The sequence below is a fragment of the Engraulis encrasicolus genome, chromosome 6, assembly GCF_034702125.1.
Source record: "Engraulis encrasicolus isolate BLACKSEA-1 chromosome 6, IST_EnEncr_1.0, whole genome shotgun sequence".
Classification (NCBI taxonomy): domain Eukaryota; kingdom Metazoa; phylum Chordata; class Actinopteri; order Clupeiformes; family Engraulidae; genus Engraulis; species Engraulis encrasicolus.
In genome coordinates this window covers 39,270,818-39,292,280 of record NC_085862.1, presented here as the reverse complement: position 1 = coordinate 39,292,280, position 21,463 = coordinate 39,270,818, and the positions used below count along the sequence as shown (strand labels likewise).

The following is a 21,463-nucleotide window of genomic DNA, read 5'->3' as shown; positions in this document are numbered from 1 at the left end:
GCCGTCCTTTGGCATGTCACTTCCGCATGCCACATGCCACTAAATAATCGAGCCCCTTCTGATGGCAGATCCAAAAAAGGGTCAGCATTACCTCAGCCTTTGCTTCTAGTAGAGGCCACTACCGTATTTTTACTATTCAAAGTTACATTATCAATCCCAGGTTCAGAAGGGAAAACAGTGTTCCCCCCCATATTTTTTGTTAGTCAAGGTGGTGGGGCGCTAAAAGTATATATTGTTTAGCTAAGCAAATTTAGAAATGACATTCACAACATGAAATATGTTTCATAATATATCTTTTCAGGAGACCTAGTCAAGGTGGTCGGTGTTTCTTGTCAAGGTGGCCGCCCTAGCAATAAGTGCTGGGGGGAGTCCTGTAAAAACACTATCATAAATTTGATCCAACTGTGAGGATAGCTTAAGACAGATAAATCAGCTATCGAGTGAGTAGTGTAGTTGTGGCTGTTTTCAAAGGAAAAACTTGGGAAGGCCTTTTTTCTGTTCTGAGTCAACACCTCCGATGATGTCAACCTGTGTCAAACCTACCTGTGGCTGCGGGTGAGAAGCACCAGGCGGTCGGCTTTGTTGGTGTACACTCCGAAGCGGGTGCGAGCCGTGAGGTAGCAAATGTGTGCCGCATGCAGCTGCCCCCTGGAGGCTACAAAGAGAATTGCACACATTTGACTAAAAGCCAAACAGGGGTTCCCAACCGTTTCCAACTTTGGGGCCCACTTGGAAAATCTCAAAAGCAGCCCACCGCTGAATCAATAATTCAAGATTCAACATTTTTATTTGCCAAATGTCTTCTTGTGCTGGCCAAAATTGACCCTCACTGGCCAATGGACAGTGAAATAAAACCCAAACTAACTGTCAACAGCTGATAGAGGTTTGCACCCTCTGCTTTGAAAGGCACTTAACAATGCACACAACCTGGGAGAGAACTTTGTTTTACTTTTACAGATGCACAAATATTATTATTTTATAGATTTTTAGCAAGCTAAATGGGTTGGGGAATCCGGTTGGGAATCACTGGACTATAGAGAGCCTCATTATCAGGTCCCATCAGCCAGATGACAGTCAGGCCTCACTCAACAATAACAACAAGAGCCAGAGAAACACCAACATGATGCTCCCTCTAGGATGTGAGAGATTGTCCCCATTCTCCTGTGTATCCCCCTGCTATGGTATCCATATATAATCCTATGTTGAAGCCATACATACCGAGTGTGTCCCCCATGGTGATGATAGCCCTGCGGTGCGTCTCGCAGTCCTCTGTCTCGTTGGACAGCATGACTGCCAAATGGGGCTTCCAGTCGCCCCACCTGTCGCTGCCACAGCACTGCCAAGACAACAAGAGTATTCTGAAATCCCAGCATGCCGAGCTGCCAAGTAGGTGACGTAGGAGAGCAGAACAGGACAACTTGACATGGAAACTACTAAGTGTGGTTCTTTTCTTGGTTAATATGAAGCCTTTGATTGACATCCAAAGCTACATTTAAAAGATTTTGATGTTTGAGCACACCTACTTCTGCAAACTGTCCAAAGTCAGTCTGTAAAACTGTGCCAAGTAGTTAACCCATTCTTGACGCCTAAGGCACCTGCAAAAAAGGGTGCTGAATGCCTGAGCCATTTTTAAGAAAAACTGCCCTCAGCTTATAAAAACCTAAATATCTCAGCTTCTGAAGCACATAAAAATATGCACTAAGTTGCATTTAAACGCCAAGACCCTCATCTTTCATTAGAATGTGTTAATTCATCTCAAACAAACAGAGATTTTTAATTAAGTTGTCTCAAATCTCATGAGCCTGAATGTGGCGTAATGCAGCTCCAGGCACCAGGGCCAATGTTGCGCAACGCAACATCAGACATCAATGGGTTAACGCTTCTATGATGACCCTGGTCAGTTAGTACAGTTAAGTAGGCCACAGTTGAATAGATATTGCAGTATCGGATCTATAGAACATTGATTCGTTTGAATGTTATTGGTATATAACACTTCTGTTTGAGTACATCCACTATCAGAGGAGATAAGCCAGTGATAATGTCGTGTGGGTCTTGGTATTACCGTGGCAACCGTGGGGATCCTCTTGGAGAGAAGCTGGAAGAGAGTTTGTAAGGGATCACTGGGAGATAGACAGCCTGTAAATCTGAAAACACACACACACACACACACACACACACACACACACACACACACACACACACACACACACACACACACACACACACACACACACACACACACGCACACACACACGCACACAAATATCAGAGCAAGATAAGTTTAGCTTTAGCTCTAGCTCTCTAAGCCTCCCTCCGAAGAAAATTTCTCTACACACTACTATGGGCCTGATCTCCCACCTGAAACAGGTCCACAATTACGCAAGCTGAGTTACACAGACTCATTGTATGAAATTAGCAAGAGGGTATGGTGAGACAAGTTATGGACATTGATGTATGAAAGTGAAAGTGAAAGCCCATTGGGAAACTCCAACTCCCATTGTCATTGTGACACAGCACTCCACAGCACACAAGTGAACACTGCACACAACGAAATTGCATTTATGCCTCACCCGTGTAAGGGGGCAGCCCTCAGTGGCGCCCCATGGGGAGCAGTGCGGTGGGACGGTACCATGCTCAGGGTACCTCAGTCATGGAGGAGGATGGGGGAGAGCACTGGTTGATTACTCCCCCCACCAACCTGGCGGGTCGGGAGTCGAACCGGCACCCTCTGGGATGCAAGTCTGACGCCCTAACCGCTCACCCATGACTGCCCAATAGTATAGTATTATCAGTAGTGCTGCACCGATACCATATTTTGGCCCTGATACCGATACCCGATACCTGACTGTGCCGTATCAGCCGATACCGATACCATACCGATACTACTACTCTGTTTGAAATTTATATAGTATACGTATATGTGAAGAGCTGCATAGAATACTACTTGGATGTAACATCATTGCCATCATGGCTTTGTCAGGCTGTTGCCTACCTTTGTGAAACAGGAAAAAGACTAATATTGTACAAAGTGAATACAGTAGAACATTTTATACTTTTTAGATACCACTGATATAAAATAACTAAGATCAAGGCTGCATTCAAGTGTCATACGAGCATCTGTAAATGGTATCGGTGCCCTATTTGTTGGTACTCGCCGATACTGATACCACGATTTTAGTGCAGTATCGGGGTCGGATACTGGTATTGATATCGGTGCAACACTAATTATCAGTATGCAGGACAGATCATTGTTGAGGGTTTGTGGTATTCACTTTACAAAATATTTTGTACTTATAATACTAAATGTTTTGTTAAGTGATTACCATAAACCCCCAATAATGGTCTGGCCTGCATACTGATCCACACAACTAATAAAAAGCCAATACTTGTTGACTACAAAAAGTACACATTCACCCCACCACTAAATACCAGGGGGAGTGCCATCCAATATGTGCGAGCAGACGATGAAATGGCACAAGAAAAACAGATGTGAGTAGTTCCCGTGGTTGTCTACATTAAACACCCAGGGCCAGCCTTGTGTAAGTCGACAAGAGTCGAGTGTTACTCCCAGCGTCACAATTTGCAGCCCACAAAAGTGCCAGCCAAAGACACCCCACAGCAGGAAAACCACACCGCCACTAAACAACACACAGCACAAGTTCAATGGCGTTGTATTACACCCTTCTGCTATTCGTGGCAACTACAAGATGTCTTCATGATGGCTCAGCTGTCCCTTAATCGTTACGTTGGACTTTGACTGGTCTTGGAAGCGGCAGGGTGGTGGACAGCCACACTCTCCAGTGCTCGCTAGGGATGGCACAATCCCCACCAAAAACCTGGCAAACAGGTGACAGGTGACAGGCAAACCGCGGAAAACCGCAGTCCATTCAGTGCCCAGAAAATATCTATTAAAACATTAGCATTTGAAACCACAGAATGACACCAATGACAATTAAAATCACACTATTTTCACAACATAAGCCTATACAAACCATAACCATAAATCAAGTTTGGTGATGATTAGCCTAATTCTATCAGCCAATATGCAAAAGGTCAAATTCAAGTTGTGCATCATTACATTATAATTGTAAATATATAGTATATAAAAAGTTTAATATTCCCAGTGCACCATGTTTTTTTTTTTAAACAAGACCCGTACAGAACCGAAAACCGTGACCTTTATACCGTGATATGGCCCAAACTGTGAATTTTGTGAACAATACCACCCCTAGTGCTCGCTGAGATGCCCTTCACAACAAAGCAACTGGCCTGCTGGCTAGGAACTTGTGTTTGGGAGCAGAAGATTGCAGGTTCAAATCCTTGCGATTAGACGGTACGATTAGAAAGGATGTGGGTGGGGGAGTAGGTAGCAGCTCTTCAACCCTCCCCACCCCCAAAACCCATGGCTGAAGTGCCCTTGAGATAAAGCATTTAACCTCCAACAATGCCTCGGGGAGTACTGTAGCCTGTGCCTAAATAACCACAAGTTAAGCTGCACTTGATGAAAGTGTCGTCTAAGTATAATGTAATCTAACTCCACATCTTCATGCTTCAGGTCAGTGCAGCTACCTTGAGTGGCCTAAACCCTGGCTAGTCTATCTGTGACTGGACAGCTGGCTAAATGGTTGGATACAATATATGGGCAATGGATATACCATGCAAACAGTCACGCTGGCTATCTGATGAAGCCAATTGTAAAGGCTAAGACGGTCAGGGCTGGGGGGGAGCAGTGGTCTGTCAAGATGAGCTGCTTGTTGAGATGACCTACCTATAGGCTGCTGTTACCACAGCCCATACTCAAACCCCAACCACTAGGGGTGCTACTGTCAGAGACGATTGAAATGGAAGACACAGTACATGAGGAGTTTCTTCTGGAATCAGTATGGCGTAAGATTCTTATCAAAGCTATCGCACACCAATAAAATGTTTTTGAGGTGCTGCCCAGTTCTGTACTCAAATATCAAAGAAAATGCCGCACACATTGCTTCCAAGTTTTATTTGAAGTGATGTTTCGGACCACTGGCCAGGGGGGGTGGGGGGGCGAAACGTCACTCCAAATAAAACGGTAAGATTCTAAGCTGACATCATATGGCTGCCATGACTAGCGGGGGTTCAGAAGGAATGGAGGTCAGGGCTACCATATTGAAAAATCTTTGCTACTGTAGTGCGTTGTAAAGACTTTGGAGCTCAGCTTGACGGGTAGTTCCAATCGACATAAGACCGGGTAGGGGGCCACGAGGCAGGCGGGAAGCCAAGCCAGGCGGGCTGGCGAGCATCCTTCCCCACCTGTCACGGAGCGGAACGGAGCGCGGCGCGGCTCTGCGGGGAAGGAGAGTAAATTTAGATGTGCCCTATCAAGGGAGAGTTGTGCGGGTCATTTTCGCGGCTTACACCTCCATGTGCTAATGGGTCGCAACATGCACTGTGGTGTGACTGTGATGCTCCCCTTTCACTATGCCAGGGCCGATGCTGTTCATCCCCCCCAAGGGAGAGGCACAGTCGTGGGGAGGGGACGACAGCTCCCCAGGGGACCTGGGTGAAGCTTGGGGACCAGGGAGAGGGGGGAGAGGGGAGTGGAAACATGCCAATCAGTTCGCCACAGCAGATGACTAATAATTGGTCATCAGCAGCGGATTGCCTTAAATGAAACTGTTTTATGTTGCATTTATTCATTATTTTATCGTTCAAAAGTTAGACGAAAAACCATAGGGGTACAGTACAAAGTCTAAAGCCATGCCGTTCTAGGGGGAGCACTAGGGTGAAGAGTTGTCCATATCAATGTCTAAGCAGAATGTGCTTAAGTCTGCACATGCAGTGCAAACTATGTGACCACATAAGGACCGGGCAGGGAAACGTAAGTATTAGGGGTGCATTCCAATATGCGACCTTGCGTCTTTCACTTGTGCTTGTGGCCTTGTACCAGGAAGTAATACGTTGTGATGACATCACTGACAACAGCATTAGATTTCCATATCTTGCAAAAGCTCAATTGTAAAGTAATTTTCTCATTTTCAAACAGGACGGTAACTGAAGAATAGTCCCCCAAAAATTGTTTTGGCTAGGCTGACAGCGGGGAAACTTAATTATTCTCTCCATGGAGGCAGGGCATCTGCAAAACGTGAGGCCACAAGCCCAAGTGGAGGACGCAAGGTCGCATGTTGGAAAGCACCCTAGATGTAACTGGCATGCTAACAAGCTTCTTCCTGCGTGCCGGAATATCGTAAAGATGAGGGCAAGGCCGTTACTAATATGACAGTGATGACAGGCACAGGAAGATGGATGCAAACCACATGAACATGGGTTCAACGGCTCAGCATGTGGTATGTCTCTAAGACTCTTTCACCAGACCGCAGACATTCAGCAAACAAATAAATTAAAGTGTTCATGTCAGAAGAAGACAAATGGCACCCATTCAAAAGGAGAATTAGACCCCTAAACACAACGCATGTAAACTCAATTAAGAAACATTTGAAGCCACAATTCATAGTCCCGTATCCATACATACAGCAGCAATGAAAAACACATTCAACTTACTTGCAATAAATTACCAGATGGTATAGATAGATACTATATAAAGGGTGGAGCAAAAAAAACCAGACACTGGAGAAAATACCCTTTTTAAAGGGCAGCACATTATCAGTCATTCAAGCAACCACAATAGAGAGGTGTTCCAGTTGAAGCTTATTCAGAATATCACAGTCACACCACCTAAAAATTGCCACCACATGGTTGGTTGTGTAGCTTATTAATATTGTAATTAAAAAAAATCCATTGCAATCCAATCCCTGCGTATCTAACAGTATCTGCTTGTGGTGTCAACAATAATCAAGCCAGCAATGCATCGCGATGCGGGGTAGGGAGCTCAATAATTTATTCATCAAATTCCATAATCGATGTGGCATATTTTTTCAAGTTTCAATTGCTTCCATGGGCATTTCCAGAGCAAATTAACTATTAAATAAAATTAAAGCACTTCAAAGTGTTGAAAACTGCAGGACTGATACCCACAGCAGCCCATAAAAAAATGTGTATTGTAATTGTATTGCATTGCAATGCATCATAGAATAATTGTATATACAATTGTATTGTAATGTAATGTATTGCAATACATCATAGAATCTGACTGAAACGATTCAAATCTAATCGTTACCTCCCGAATCGTAATCTAAACAAATCGTAAGGGCAGTGCCAATGCACACCCCTAGTAACGGCATATCTGTAAGTTTGTAAATAATTAACCGCGGATAAATCATTTTGTTTATAAAGTTTGTTTGTAAATAATTAGACACGGTACCTGTTGAGGACGGTGGTGTACGCTCTGTTGTCCATCTTGCTGGCCAGGAAGAGGGCGTGGCCCCACAGACCAGACTTCATGGCCGACTCCAAGGCCTCCTGCAGCACACCAACACACGCCTCAATGTCACGTTTGCAATTAGTGCTTAGCTACCTGGACTGCGTTTCCCAAAAAGTCTTAAGAAGTACTTAAGCCTAAATACTGCTTAAGTATGAGGGGCCGCCTACACAATAAATCAGAAATAGGTCTCACATCATCACTAAAAGTTTATACGTCGTACATACATTATTTCCATGTGTGAGGAAAAAATATTGTATGTAGACCTATAAAATGATTGTATGCATAAACTTTTAGTGATGTGGTATATTGCCTAGGCGGCCCCTCATACTTAAGAACTACTTACGCTTAAGTACTACTTAAAGGGACACTCCACCCATTTTGCATTAGGCTTTCCATTGCTAGACACCCAGTCATACTTTTTAATGGTCTTGCAAAAATCTCTCAATTCCCCCTGAGACAGGAGCAATCCACATTCATCTCTTAACACTTCCTCTGTCAATGATGTAAAAATGGTCATTTTGCATCATCGACAGAGGAAGTGTAAGAGAGGTGGATTTCTGTTGAGACTACAAGCCTTTTTCCCACCTTTTCAACCCCGCCCATAGGGGGTTGGACCTAATGCTCTAACAGACCTATCACAGATCAGTGTCCCAGTGCTTTTGAAATCACTGGCATTGAGGCGCCAGTAAGCAGTGTTGCCAGATTGGGCTGTTTCTCACCCAATTGGGCTGCTTGGGATGGCCGTCTGCGGGTAAAAATGTAATTTTACAGGAAAACTCGCCCAATCTTTCCCATCGACATCAATAGAATTAGGCGGGATTTAGTGCTTCCAGGCGGGTTTTGAGCATTTTTTGGGCTGGAAATCATCAGCCTCATCTGGCAACACTGCCAGTAAGTCACTTGCATAGCTGGAAAGGAGAAGCTGGAGCACACTGCAGCTTAGTTTTCAAGACTTTATTTTGTGCACACACCCGACCAACGTTTCGGTGTTGCTACACCTTCTTCAGAGTCAAATGATAGCAAGAGAGAGACACACATTTCAAGACTTGACATTCACAGGTGATGCCACTTGGTTTGGCTAAATTGGTCTCATCTCATTGCAGGTAATTGACCCCACCCCCCAACACCAGGACAAGATTGCAGACAATTAGACAGAGAGGCTTCGTAGAAAGGCATTTTGGATTCATACTCTAAATTCAGTGGAGCCTCAGGGCATAAATGAGGAACACAATATGTCTTGCTCTCTGTAACAAATTGTTCCAGCATCGCGGCTGTTGTCTTGTAATAATTGTAGCTGTGGTTTTATTGACAATATTCTTTGTGTATTGTTTTTTTCACTTTTTTATTTTGTTTTGGGAAGTTGGCAAGCTGTCTAATTGTCTACAATCTTGTCCTGGTGTTGGGGGGTGGGGTCAATTACCTGCAATGAGATCAGACCAATTTAGCCAAACCAAGTAGGATCACCTGTGAATGTCAAGTCTTGAAATGTGTGTCTCTCTCTTGCTATCATTTGACTCTGAAGAAGGTGTAGCAACACAGAAACGTTGGTCGCGTGTGTGCACAAAATAAAGTCTTGAAAACTAAGCTGCAGTATGCTCCAGCTTCTCCTTTCCAGTGATGTCTGTCCCACTGTGATGCACCTGCAAGCAGGGTTGCCAGATGAGGATGATTTCCAGCCCAAAAAATGCTCAAAACCAGCCTAGAAGCACTAAATCCCACCCAATTATATGGATTTCTATGGCCAGAAATTGGGCGGGTTTTTCTGCTAAATGCCATTTTTGCCCGCACACGACCATCCTAAGCAGCCCAATTGGGCGGGAAACAGCCCAATCTGGCAACACTGCCTGCAAGCTGAGGGAGGGATGATGCATAGAGTCCCAAATAACTGGGTGTGGCCTGTGGAACTTGAGCATTGCAGTGCATTATGGGGATTGTTGTCACAAATCCACAAGCACCAAAAAGTCATTTTCTGCCTTTTCTTGGCCAAGAAGGCACCAAATTAGAAATGTATGTTACTATTCTACTATAAATATGACCCACTTTCAGTAACATATCATGTCTCCACCGGTGGAATGCCCCTTTAAGGGTTTTTGGGAAACGCAACCCTGTTTTAATTAGACATAACAGTGAGAGAGACGAGGAAACAAGTGAGAGAGAAAGTGATGAGGAAAGATCGAGAAACAACCTCGTGCCGGAATCGAACTCGAGTCCCCAAAACAGAACTTCTTTGTAAAGCTCACCTTCTTCCTGCCGCAGAGCAGCAGCTGTGTGTAGCTCCTGAGCGCCTCCTCGGCCGTGTCGGCGGAGCAGGCCGTGGGGTTTCCCGTCAGCAGGTCAGCTGTGTTCAGGGGCTCCTCCTCGAGCGGGGGCTTGTCGCTCAGGTCGATGAGGCTGGCCTCGTCCTCCTGGCCACTCTGGCCCTCGCACGCCCCCAGAGACACAGTGCCACGCGTCAGCAGCTCCGCGATGTCCGAGCCCACAATTCTCTGTGGAGCAGCAGAATCAGGCTGAATACTGCAATTTCTCATGAGTGCTCCAGTCATCCCTGGCCTAGTCTTACTGCAATTTCTCAATTTATATCTCCTAATAGTAGCCTGCTTCTTTTGGTAACCTGGTCTAACACATTTTTAGTGGCCTGTTTATCTATGGCAAATATGGCTGTTTTTATATCAAAGTGTTTATATTATGTATTTATATGTATGCACTAAAATGGTGGGTAACCATATCAAACAACTGATACCGTACTGAATGCAAGATACTGTACATTAATTTGACGGTAAGCACACCATCGCTGAAGAGGTTATAGAAGTATCACATCGTACTATTACTGAAAGACACGACACACTTTTGCATGCCCCTACATTTGACTCTGCTCTGTGTTATTTACATAACATCACTGAATAATAATACTAAACTTCTAAAGTCTTAAGTGTAAATCTGGGATAATCTGTCACTCTATTCCTGAGTCCAGAGCAGCACTTACTCCATTCTGCCTGCAGAGCAGTACCAGCAGCTTCCACAGGAGGGCAGCAGAGGCAGCGTCTGGCAGCGTGTCATCCTTCAGACAGGCCTCTGCCCTCTGCAGAGCAAAGGTGATGACGTCCACCTTGTGCAGGTCAGACCTGGGAGATAAACACAAAACATGGACATAAAACATGGATATGTTTGCTTAACATTTTTTTCTTTTGTCATTCAGTCTTCATTTTCCGGCATTACAGCACTAAATAGCAAGGTAACAAAAGTGCAGAAGTATTCATTTATTATGTGTGTTATATTACACATAATATAATAAGTAATATTGTTGGTGGACGAATTGAGGTGTTCAGTGTAGGTACCTAGCAAGGGGTCCTGGGAAATCCTGTAGCTCCTTTTGTTCCTCAGTGTCCCCGAGAATAACCTAAAACAACACAGTTAACGGAAACGAATACACCTTAAAGTTCCCAATATCAACAAATAAGAGCTACATAACCTTTAAACTTTAAACAGAGGTTTGCATTTTTTCTTTAAACAGAGGTTATGTAGTCGTATTTTCACCAAAAATCTGTTACTTGTTCTCTAAATAATGTCATAGCAATGTTGTTATAATGTAGTTGAGGCTTTTTAAGCAAACAGTGAACAGGCCTGCCGGAGGGCCCATCTGCTCCAAGAGGCTACATGTTGACAGAAAACTTCGAACAAGGGAGGGACATGTCCAAACAAATGCCTGTGTATGCCCGTGTCCTACCTCCAGGCTGTGGAGCTCCACCAGGGCTTGTTCTCCATCTGAGGCCAGGGTGGAGTTCACCCGGACCAGCTGCCCAGCCGGACCAAAGCTCACCAGCGCGTGTGGAAGTGTATACTTCATTGGAGCTGTAAGCTGTGGCACTGTCTCTGGCTCTGGATACACAAAAAAACATTCATCATTTAGTTACGGGGGGCAGCCATGGCCAAATGGTTAGGCGGGTGTTGGTATTTTAATCAGAGGGTTAGATGTTCGAATCCCACCCATACTTCACCCTACAAGGCACCAAAGCCCACATTGCTCCAGGGACTGTAACCAATATCCTGTTAATATCTGTTTGTTTTGGATAAAAGCGTAGGCAAAGTGTAATGAAATGTAATGTAGTATACGAACATCAGACTGCATGTTTAGCAAGAACAGAGGATTGGGTGGCGATTTGGCGAGAGAGTTGTGAGAGAACATTATAAAGATTGACAGGTGTGTCCATAGAGAATGACATGGGTTTTTTATAATGTGACATTCTTATAGAATGCATTCTGCATGCATCTGATCCAGTAGAACCTGTATTCTCTATGTTTTAAGTGTTCAAAAACCACCCATGTCATTCTGACAGCGGATCAAAAAAAAGAGCATGTCCCCTGTGGTCATGATGTCATAACCAGAGAACCACACAGATCCAATCGGGTCAAAATCAGAGACAAACTAGACTGCCTGTGCAGTCGCCTTCGACTGCTTAAGGTATATCCCCGAAACGCGACGCTTCCAGTCCCCCATCATTTCTACCACTCCCATCCACCATTTCGTAAACGTATATGATACATACAGACGTGACATAACGTGCATAGGCTTAAAACCAAACGACTATTGTGAAAATGAAGCAAAAAATGGGGCAAATGGTAATACTGTTTTAATGGTTCAGTGGATATACCACATTAGGTACAGTGTAATAACCAGTGTAACAATATTTAATACAATGTAATTTTTTTACTTACATCATGTGTTTGTGCGTAAGTGGTATTACATGGTATTGCATGCTGTTACACTGGTATTACACTCGTTATTACACTGTACCTGATATTGCATATTGTTACACTGGTATTTCACTAGTATTACATGGTATTAAATATTGTTACATTGGTTATTACACTGTACCTAATATGGTAGATTCAATGAAATGGTGAACCATTAAAATAAGGTGTTACCGGGCAAATCAATCCACCCAGTCAGAAGTTATGGGCCAAATGAAAATTCCGCCATTTTGAAAGTGTTTTCTTCCAAACTCGAATCAGTTCATGAACCTACCCTAGAGCATTCACACACAAAATCTGGGACAAATCCATCCACCCGGTCAGTAGTTATGGGCCAAACAATAATTCGGCCATCTTGAATTCAGCCATCTTGAAAGTGTTGACCTCCAAACTCGAATCAGTTCATGAACCTACCCTAGAGCATTCACACACCAAATCTGGGACAAATCCATCCACCCGGTCAGAAGTTAAGGACCAAACAAAAATTCGGCCATCTTGAATTCAGCCATCTTGAAAGTGTTGACCTCCCAACTCGAAGCAGTTCATGAACCTACCCGAGAGCATTCACACACCAAATCTGGGACAAATCCATCCACCCGGTCAGAAGTTATGGACCAAACAAAAATTCGGCCATCTTGAATTCAGCCATCTTGAAAGTGTTGACCTCCAAACTCGAATCAGTTCATGAACCTGCCCTAGAGCATTCACCCAAAAAATCTGGGACAAATCCAAACATCCGTTCAAAAGTTATCGCGTTAACACGGAAGACCTTACGCGGCGGCGGCGGCGGCGGACGCGGCGGCGGCGGACGGCACGCAAAACCATTACATCCCCGACGCTCCGCGTTTCGGGGATATAATTATCTATGGAAGCAAACTAGGAAAGTCAGGAAGCGCAATCTCAACACTCTGTGCTTTACATTGCTTTACATTGGGGGCTTAACGTTGTCCATGAAGACAATTGAAGTCTTGAAAGTCTTTTCTACAAAAAGAAAACTGACAAGTGCTTCTTTAGGCAAACAGTATATTGTTTGAGACTATGTTGTCATACAAAGGCAAAGTGCAGTAAGTACTACATTGTATTTTGTCAAAATTAAGTTTATAATGAAAACAGTCTTCAGAACACCTCCTTAATCATGTGACAAAGCCTTATGGTCCAAATTTGTCCCGTTTTGGAAATATTGTCAAATTGTCATAATGTCAAATTAGCGGTAACTACCGGCACAATATCCAACCTAAGGCATTTTTGTCTCTGTGTCAATGTTGACATAGTTACTGCCCTTTCCCTTTGTAGGGCAGTATGGAGGCTGCCATTTGCGGGGCCTGAAGACTGACCTGCATAAGGCTGTGGTATGGAGTCGGCCTCGTCGGCCCCGTTGATGTACTGGCTGAGTTCACAGCTGCTGGAGGACAGGCCAGACGTCTTGGAGCTCACCAGACCCCCTGGCTCACACTGGACAACGCAGTACAAAAGTATACATGTAAACACTGGTGTATTTTTTTTTTAAATGTAATTAATGTTATTAAAAGCAGCACATAAAAAAAGAAAATGACAGACATGTATGAATGTTTTCTTCCTCAATTGCCAATGGCAGCCACACCACTGTTTGCATACATACAGTATAAACAACATTTGCATGGCTTAAAACTGTGGTAGCCTGAAAGGGGTAGGAGACATGGTCACTTTAGATGTGGCCTAAGTGCAAATACATTTAGTCCATGTATGTTATGTGAGCGTGCCGACTATGTGCGGTCACAAGGATGGCTGTGTTACCTCGTCACTCTTCCTCCTGTGGCCTCCGCCTGATTGGTTGTAGTCGTACTGGCCGCTCTCCCCCCGCTGGTCATAGCTAGTCACAATTCCGAAGCGAGTCATATTAGTTTCCAAGCACAAAAATCCACAAAAGGCTTGTACAGTCAAGCTCTGGAACATGAAGAAAGTCAAGCGGCAGTGCAATGACAGATGCTTCATTATCCAGTTCCAAGAGTAGTAAGAGGGTGCTAAAACAAAGTCACCTGTAGTAATCATGATACTGAGGGCTGTTCCACTCCTGGCCATAAGCTCTCTCAGGTGGAGGGTTAGGACGCCACTGGTCCCGAGATGACCACGCTCCTGAATCTGTAAACAAAAAGCGTGTGCGCACACACACACACACACACAAACACACACACACACACACACACACACACACACACACACACACACACACACACACACACACACACACACACACACAACCTTTAATGAGTAACAAAACCTTTTACCTGTAGGTAATGTATGCTATTGAACTGTTGTGATGCTGTGTTAGTACCTGGGTGTTGGTAATGGCCTCTATGATACTGGTCATAGTAAGTGTAGGGGTCTCGATAGTCCCAATGGGGGTAGTCATATCCCTGCCTAAAAACACAGGATTAAGCACCATGCTGAACACAAGACAACAGCCAATCACTTTAGGTTCATACATCACCATTAGGTTCATGCATCTCCCTTAATCCCCCATGTTGAATTAAGTTCAAGTTCAAGTAGCTTTTATTTGTCCCAGTTGGGCAATTGTTTTGCAGCAGTAGTAGCACACAGACCAGGGCCGGTTCTGGCTTATTTGGTGCCCTAGGCGAGTTTGATTTCTGCCCCCCCCCCCCCCCCCCCCCCCCCCCCTTACCTTTGAAAGAAAAAAAAAAACTTTCTTATACCTCACAGAACAGAAGACTAATATCCTTAGTAAGCTTAACTAAATAGCATCAAGAACAATAACCGTTTTTCATCAAATGGATTTGTAGTTCTTTTTGACAGGCGACCAACACATCAGATTGAGTCGCATGAAAGTAGCTTCACTGTGTGGTGTGTTGGATGTGATAGTGGTGGGGCCCCCAACCCCAGATGAGAGGGAGGTTATCAATGTGTTTGAATTGTAACGTGAAATTGAAATGCCAGGAGAGTGATACAGTAGCCTACATTTGCATGTAAAATGCATGTGTAGACAATAAGCCTACCAAGGAGGTCTGCATTGATCTACACTATCTACAGCATCACAAAGCATGGCAGCATAACAATTTTAATAAGCTACACATTTGTGCTGTCTTCCAAACCAATTTCATTTCTGGACTGGAAATAGTGGTGCATTTGTGAGTAGGAGAATGAGAAGGGGGCTATCTATGTGTTTGGAGGGACAGGGTGAGAGAAAGGGAGAAGAGCTGTCACGCTATTGAATTTCATAATATACAAAATATAGTAAATAGCCTCACTTGTCTGCTGTGCATGGTTCTGTTACATGATTAATGTAGGCTATGTCATTCTGGTCTGGAAATTAATGTTTTTTTAAGCTTACAACAAGCAGGTAATTCATGTGGATGGAAGGAGATATGGCAGCTAAAATTGTTTTAAACATTGCACCAGTCTTACTTTACATTGCTTGTCAACCTAAGCAAGTATTATGATATCAGGTGGGTGTTAGTGAGTAGTGAGTAACTTGGCTAATGTTAGCATGCTAACTAGCGATTTCTCTGATCAAAAACAAAGCTCTTTTTCTCTCTAATTCCAAATAGTAACCTCATAACTATTAGGCTTTCCATAATCACAAACGGTTGCTGATTAAATCACATAGTTCCAAAACACCCTCTGAAACTCCTGCATCATGCAATGAGTGGTTTAATGAGAACATAATAATCTTCATCCAGCAGAGCAGCACTACTGTTTGCGCTTGCCCCCTCTGTCTCACTCGTCCCGCCCCCTTTATCAGAACTGTCTGTTTATTGGTTCACAGACTTCCCAGAGACAGTTGGAAGAGATATTACTATTGGCTGAGGGGCGCTTTGCCGTGAGGAGCGCTTTCGCCACTCTTTGTTGATTGCGACTTCATAAAAAAACTTCATATCGCAAAATTATGCATAGGAGAGCGCCATTTCGGCACCCCTTCTTCACATGGCGCTCTAGGCGACCGCCTAGCCGGCCTATGCTAAAAACCGGCCCTGACACAGACACATAGTGTGCATCCCAATATGTGTCCTTGCCTCCTCCACTTGTGCTTGTCTCCTCGTCCCGCCTCCTGGCCCCTCCTCCGTGGAGAAAACGATAAAGTTTCCCAGCTGTCAGCCTCGCCACACAACTTTTGAGGGACTGTTTTTCATTCACCATCCCAATAGCAAATGAGAAAAAGACTTTACAATTGAGCTTTTGCAAGATATTGAAATATAATGCTGTTGTCAGTGATGTCATCATGACGAGAAGCAAGTGGAGGAGGCAAGTGGAGGAGGCAAGGTCACATATTGGGATGCACCCATACACACACACACACTTCCATAATCAGGGCCGGTTTTTAGCATAGGCCGGCTAGGCGGTCGCCTAGAGCGCCATGTGAAGAAGGGGCGCCGAAATGGCGCTCTCCTATGCGTAATTTTGCGATATGAAGTTTTTTTATGAAGTCGCAATCAACAAAGAGTGGCGAAAGCGCTCCTCACGGCAAAGCGCCCCTCAGCCAATAGTAATATCTCTTCCAACTCTCTCTGGGAAGTCTGTGAACCAATAAACGGACAGTTCTGAGAAAGGGGGTGGGACGAGTGAGACAGAGGGGGCAAGCGCAAACAGTAGTGCTGCTCTGCTGGATGGAGATTATTATGTTCTCATTAAACCACTCATTGCATGATGCAGGAGTTTCAGAGGGTGTTTTGGAACTATGTGATTTAATCAGCAACCGTTTGTGATTATGGAAAGCCTAATAGTTATGAGGTTACTATTTGGAATTAGAGAGAAAAAGAGCTTTGTTTTTGATCAGAGAAATCGCTAGTTAGCATGCTAACATTAGCCAAGTATGCCAAGCAATGAAATCCAGTAAAGTAGCTGTTAGTAGCCTACTCACTACTCACTAACACCCACCTGATATCATAATACTTGCTTAGGTTGACAAGCAATGTAAAGTAAGACTGGTGCAATGTTTAAAACAATTTTAGCTGCCATATCTCCTTCCATCCACATGAATTACCTGCTTGTTGTAAGCTTAAAAAAAACATTAATTTCCAGACCAGAATGACATAGCCTACATTAATCATGTAACAGAACCATGCACAGCAGACAAGTGAGGCTATTTACTATATTTTGTATATTATGAAATTCAATAGCGTGACAGCTCTTCTCCCTTTCTCTCACCCTGTCCCTCCAAACACATAGATAGCCCCCTTCTCATTCTCCTACTCACAAATGCACCAATATTTCCAGTCCAGAAATGAAATTGGTTTGGAAGACAGCACAAATGTGTAGCTTATTAAAATTGTTATGCTGCCATGCTTTGTGATGCTGTAGATAGTGTAGATCAATGCAGACCTCCTTGGTAGGCTTATTGTCTACACATGCATTTTACATGCAAATGTAGGCTACTGTATCACTCTCCTGGCATTTCAATTTCACGTTACAATTCAAACACATTGATAACCTCCCTCTCATCTGGGGTTGGGGGCCCCACCACTATCACATCCAACACACCACACAGTGAAGCTACTTTCATGCGACTCAATCTGATGTGTTGGTCGCCTGTCAAAAAGAACCACAAATCCATTTGATGAAAAACGGTTATTGTTCTTGATGCTATTTAGTTAAGCTTACTAAGGATATTAGTCTTGTGTTCTGTGAGGTATAAGAAAGATTTTTTTTTTTCTTTCAAAGGTGGCGAATCAAACTCGCCTAGGGCACCAAATAAGCCAGAACCGGCCCTGTCCATAGTACATTTAAGAACACATAGTAGGTAAAGGATAAGGGATTAAAAATAATAAATAGTGCATGAATAAATACATTTTGTCTTAGGAGTTGCACAGAGTAAAATTTAAAAACATAAAAGTGCTGGAGGAGTGAGGTTCACAGTATAAAAGGTTCACAGTATAAAGATAAATACATATAAAAAATACACACCTGACCTATGGCTATCTGCGCTTCTTAGTGGAATTTAGCAATTAGAATTAGAATCTTAGACATAATATTGGATCGAAATGTTACAGTGAGGCTTGAAGTAATTCACAGAGAAAATCAGCACAAATAAAGTCAAATCAATCTTTGTATTTGACAGTTGCCAGAGATGTAGCCTGATATAGAAGCAGAGGTATTATTACAATGTATCTACTTATTTAGCTCCGGTGGAATGACTAGTGTATAAACTATTTCACATCATGTCATAGTCTTGCAATTACATCAGTAAGAGTAGGCTACTTCTACTTCTACTTTATACAACTCTGGTTGCCAATGCATCATTCAAAGTTACAGGTTTCCACTTCCCTTATTCCACAGGGACCACAGTGCTGTAGCTATTGAGAGACTGAAAGAAGTGTAGGTGATGCGCGCATATCCAGTAAAACAGGTGCTGGATCAAACAAATGTGCGTAATGAAAGAAAGGAAATCCGCACACTGTTACTGCTCACCGATTTATTTGAACACAACGTTTCGACCTCAGGCGGTCTTCGTCAGGTGTATAGGTCAGGTGTATAGGTCTATATTGAGAGACTGACCTTGACATGGGGCGAGACTGAGGATGGCCATACCCCGGCGGTCTGTGGTGTGGTGGTGCCCCATTGTAGCCAGGAGTCGGCTCCGGCATCGGAGTCATTCTGCCTGGATAGTGCTGGGCATATCTGGGGTCTACGGAGGCCCAGGGCTGCTCTCTGTCTCTGGGGTCCGCGGGATTGTAGGGTCCTGGGGGTCCTGCCTGGGGGTAGGGCCCTGGAGGTCCTGGCTGGGCGTAGGCCCTGGCGTAGTCCTCTCTAGGAGGCTGCTGCTGCTGGTGGTGGTAGTGGTGAGCCTCTCGGCCCACGTATGGCCAGCTGTCTCCCCTAGAGGCCATGAGCACTTCAACTCCAACACTGCCCTCACCACACAGCTCTCATCCACTATGGCACTTCTGACCTGAGGAAGAAGATGTTGTGGAAGAGCGTGTGATGTCAATGAACGTATGTATGTCGTCACATATAGTGGATTTGACTTGCACAAAAAAAGCAAAAACTCAAGCAAAAGAAGAAATAGGGTAATTCATACTTGGTGGAAAGGGTCAGCGCTGAAAAGAATGCAGAATGAGAGCACTTCTGAAAAGAATGTAGGTCTATGTGACTGCCCGGAGCACAATTCTCCATGTCAGGTTTTATTAAGCCTACATGGATTATGCGGACAGTCAGGTGTAAACACGGTTTTATCGTGAACACGGAGGGAGAGTCAAAACTATGCAAAACAAAAGAGATAACACTTCACTTTTGTCCCCCAGCATATAGGTCAAAAATGCAAAGCTGTTCAACTTCTTACATAGCCTACGACGTAAGCCAGAACAATCGTAGCCTACAGCAGGCGTATAGGCTATTATAATGTAAATCTGATCATAAATATTTGGAAATATTGTACGTGCGTTAATAAAACATTTTAAGAAGGACACAAGTTACCAAAGATTTGTCACTCACGTGAAAGAGTTGGTCCTGTGCGCTGTCAAAGTGCATTTGCCACATCAGATAATATATTGCAAATCCATCAACTCAGATGACCTGCTGCGTTCAAAGACCAAAGTGCACGCGTTTCCAGGTTGCACCTTTCTGACATCAGATTGGATTTCGCACTACTGTAACTTCACTTCTATCCAACTTTGAAACTAGATTGGACGAATATGATGAATATGATGCTAACTGGCATACAAATCAAAGCAATGCATGCGTTTGCTTACCCAGAAACCTCAGTAAACGTAGCCGCGTATTATTTACTATACTGGTTGAAATGTGTGCATAGTCGGGCGGGATGACAACAAGCGTCTACACACCCAGAAAGAGTAAACATCTGCGCAGCCTCACTCAAGAAACGACGAGATTCACAGATGAAGAAAGACCTTTTAAATAAAGAAATGGAGGATTTGGATACTTACGTTCACATCCCAATTTAACAGTTGACAGTGCGTGGTGCTTTACTCAGTTATTGCATCCATTCCTACTTTTGAGAATCTCAAGAGGGGATGCCACGTTGTGCGGAACTAACTCCTTCACTAGTTGGCCATACCGGGCAATAATATTCCGCGCAAGATTCCTGAGAGGCGGTATTCGGTGTTCTCCATGTTGGGGAGGGAAAGGGAGTCGGAGCGTGCATCCATACTCGTAGAACTAGCAGCTACCGATAATCTGCGCGTGAACTTCGCTTTAATCGCTTATATTAGTCTAGGCTACTAGTTACACTAATCTTAAAAAATAAAGGGATGTGAGAGGGGGGAAACGATATTTTACAACTCCTACCATCTACCGTTTCATACAAACAGTTTCAGACGTGTATTTCTAGTTTCATCCTCCACATATTCCGTGGCAAGTATAACTTTAATTGCAACCCAACCACTGAATTACTACCACTTGCACATCACATGAAAAAGACAGAGGAAAGTGCACACTTAAATTCTATCGGACAGCGACTGAAAGAAATTGCCCAATACGTTCCAGTAATAGGTTAGTAAATTTTAGTCAGAAATCCTTTGGATGACAGGTGTCGTGCCGAAAAGCGAGTCCCTGTCAGAACACGAGTGCCCCAATCGAAACCAATGACATTTTTTGAGAGAAAATTATACTATTTTTTGCAGAATGAATTACATAATTTATCAACTAAAAATATGCCTATGAAACATTACTCGTCCTCCACTTAATATGAGCTATTTGAATGAAACAGTAACATTTGTTAGGACAATTATTCGATTATTTTATGGAATTAATACTGAAATTGTAACCAGCTCTTTGTAATACTTCCAGAAGGAATGTAGATGCTTTATTGATAGGCTTTCCATCTTAAATTGTGTCAGATTTGTCTGCAAAAATTGGTAAAAAAAAAAAAAAAAAAATATATATATATATATATATATATATATATATATATATATATATATATAGGCCTATATATATATATGAAAAATTGGTCATTGGTTTCCATTGGTTTCAATGAGGGCACTCGTGTTCTGGCAGGGACTCGCTTTTCGGCATGACACAGGAAAGCAATACAAGAATGCAATGCTGCAGTGAAGCAATTTGCCCGCAAGATGACGCTGGTGTTTTGCATGCCTCTGTCACCGAAATCGTTGCTCTCTTCTGTTGATATTTCGTTGAGCTTTGTTTTGTTGCTACCTACCTTTTGTTGATTTGGTGCAAAAAATATGGGCAAAACGTGCAGATATTCACGCATATTGTAAACTAGGCCTACCTACGCGCCCAGTTGTGACTCAAAATGAAACCCAACATCCTTTTCAGAGAACATCAGTTCACATTTCTGCAGGATCTTAAAAAATGATAGGACGATTAACTGTATTAAAAATATGTGGCAACTGCAGAATCATAGAACACACATCACTCTGGCATATCAGGCCATGGAATTTTCAACTT

The 21,463-nt window shown here is 43.5% G+C and overlaps 1 protein-coding gene across 2 annotated transcripts in view; it reads right to left on the bottom strand.

Moving 5' to 3' along the window:
- sec16b (SEC16 homolog B, endoplasmic reticulum export factor) overlaps window positions 1-20,069 on the bottom strand; it is a 35,661-nt gene extending 15,592 nt beyond the window's left edge. Inside the window, exons 1-14 of one of the 2 annotated variants that reach the window (XM_063201589.1) lie at window positions 19,978-20,069; window positions 18,590-18,983; window positions 14,415-14,500; window positions 14,119-14,221; window positions 13,877-13,952; window positions 13,438-13,555; window positions 11,079-11,230; window positions 10,690-10,751; window positions 10,338-10,476; window positions 9,595-9,840; window positions 7,295-7,392; window positions 2,063-2,144; window positions 1,219-1,336; window positions 544-655 (exon numbers count right to left, since the gene is read on the bottom strand). In XM_063201589.1, the coding sequence (XP_063057659.1) occupies window positions 544-655; window positions 1,219-1,336; window positions 2,063-2,144; window positions 7,295-7,392; window positions 9,595-9,840; window positions 10,338-10,476; window positions 10,690-10,751; window positions 11,079-11,230; window positions 13,438-13,555; window positions 13,877-13,952; window positions 14,119-14,221; window positions 14,415-14,500; window positions 18,590-18,921 (1,724 nt within the window). In that variant the 5' untranslated portion in view covers window positions 18,922-18,983; window positions 19,978-20,069. The other variant, XM_063201590.1, reaches the window with a different exon arrangement.
- Window positions 20,070-21,463: the final 1,394 nt, after the last annotated feature.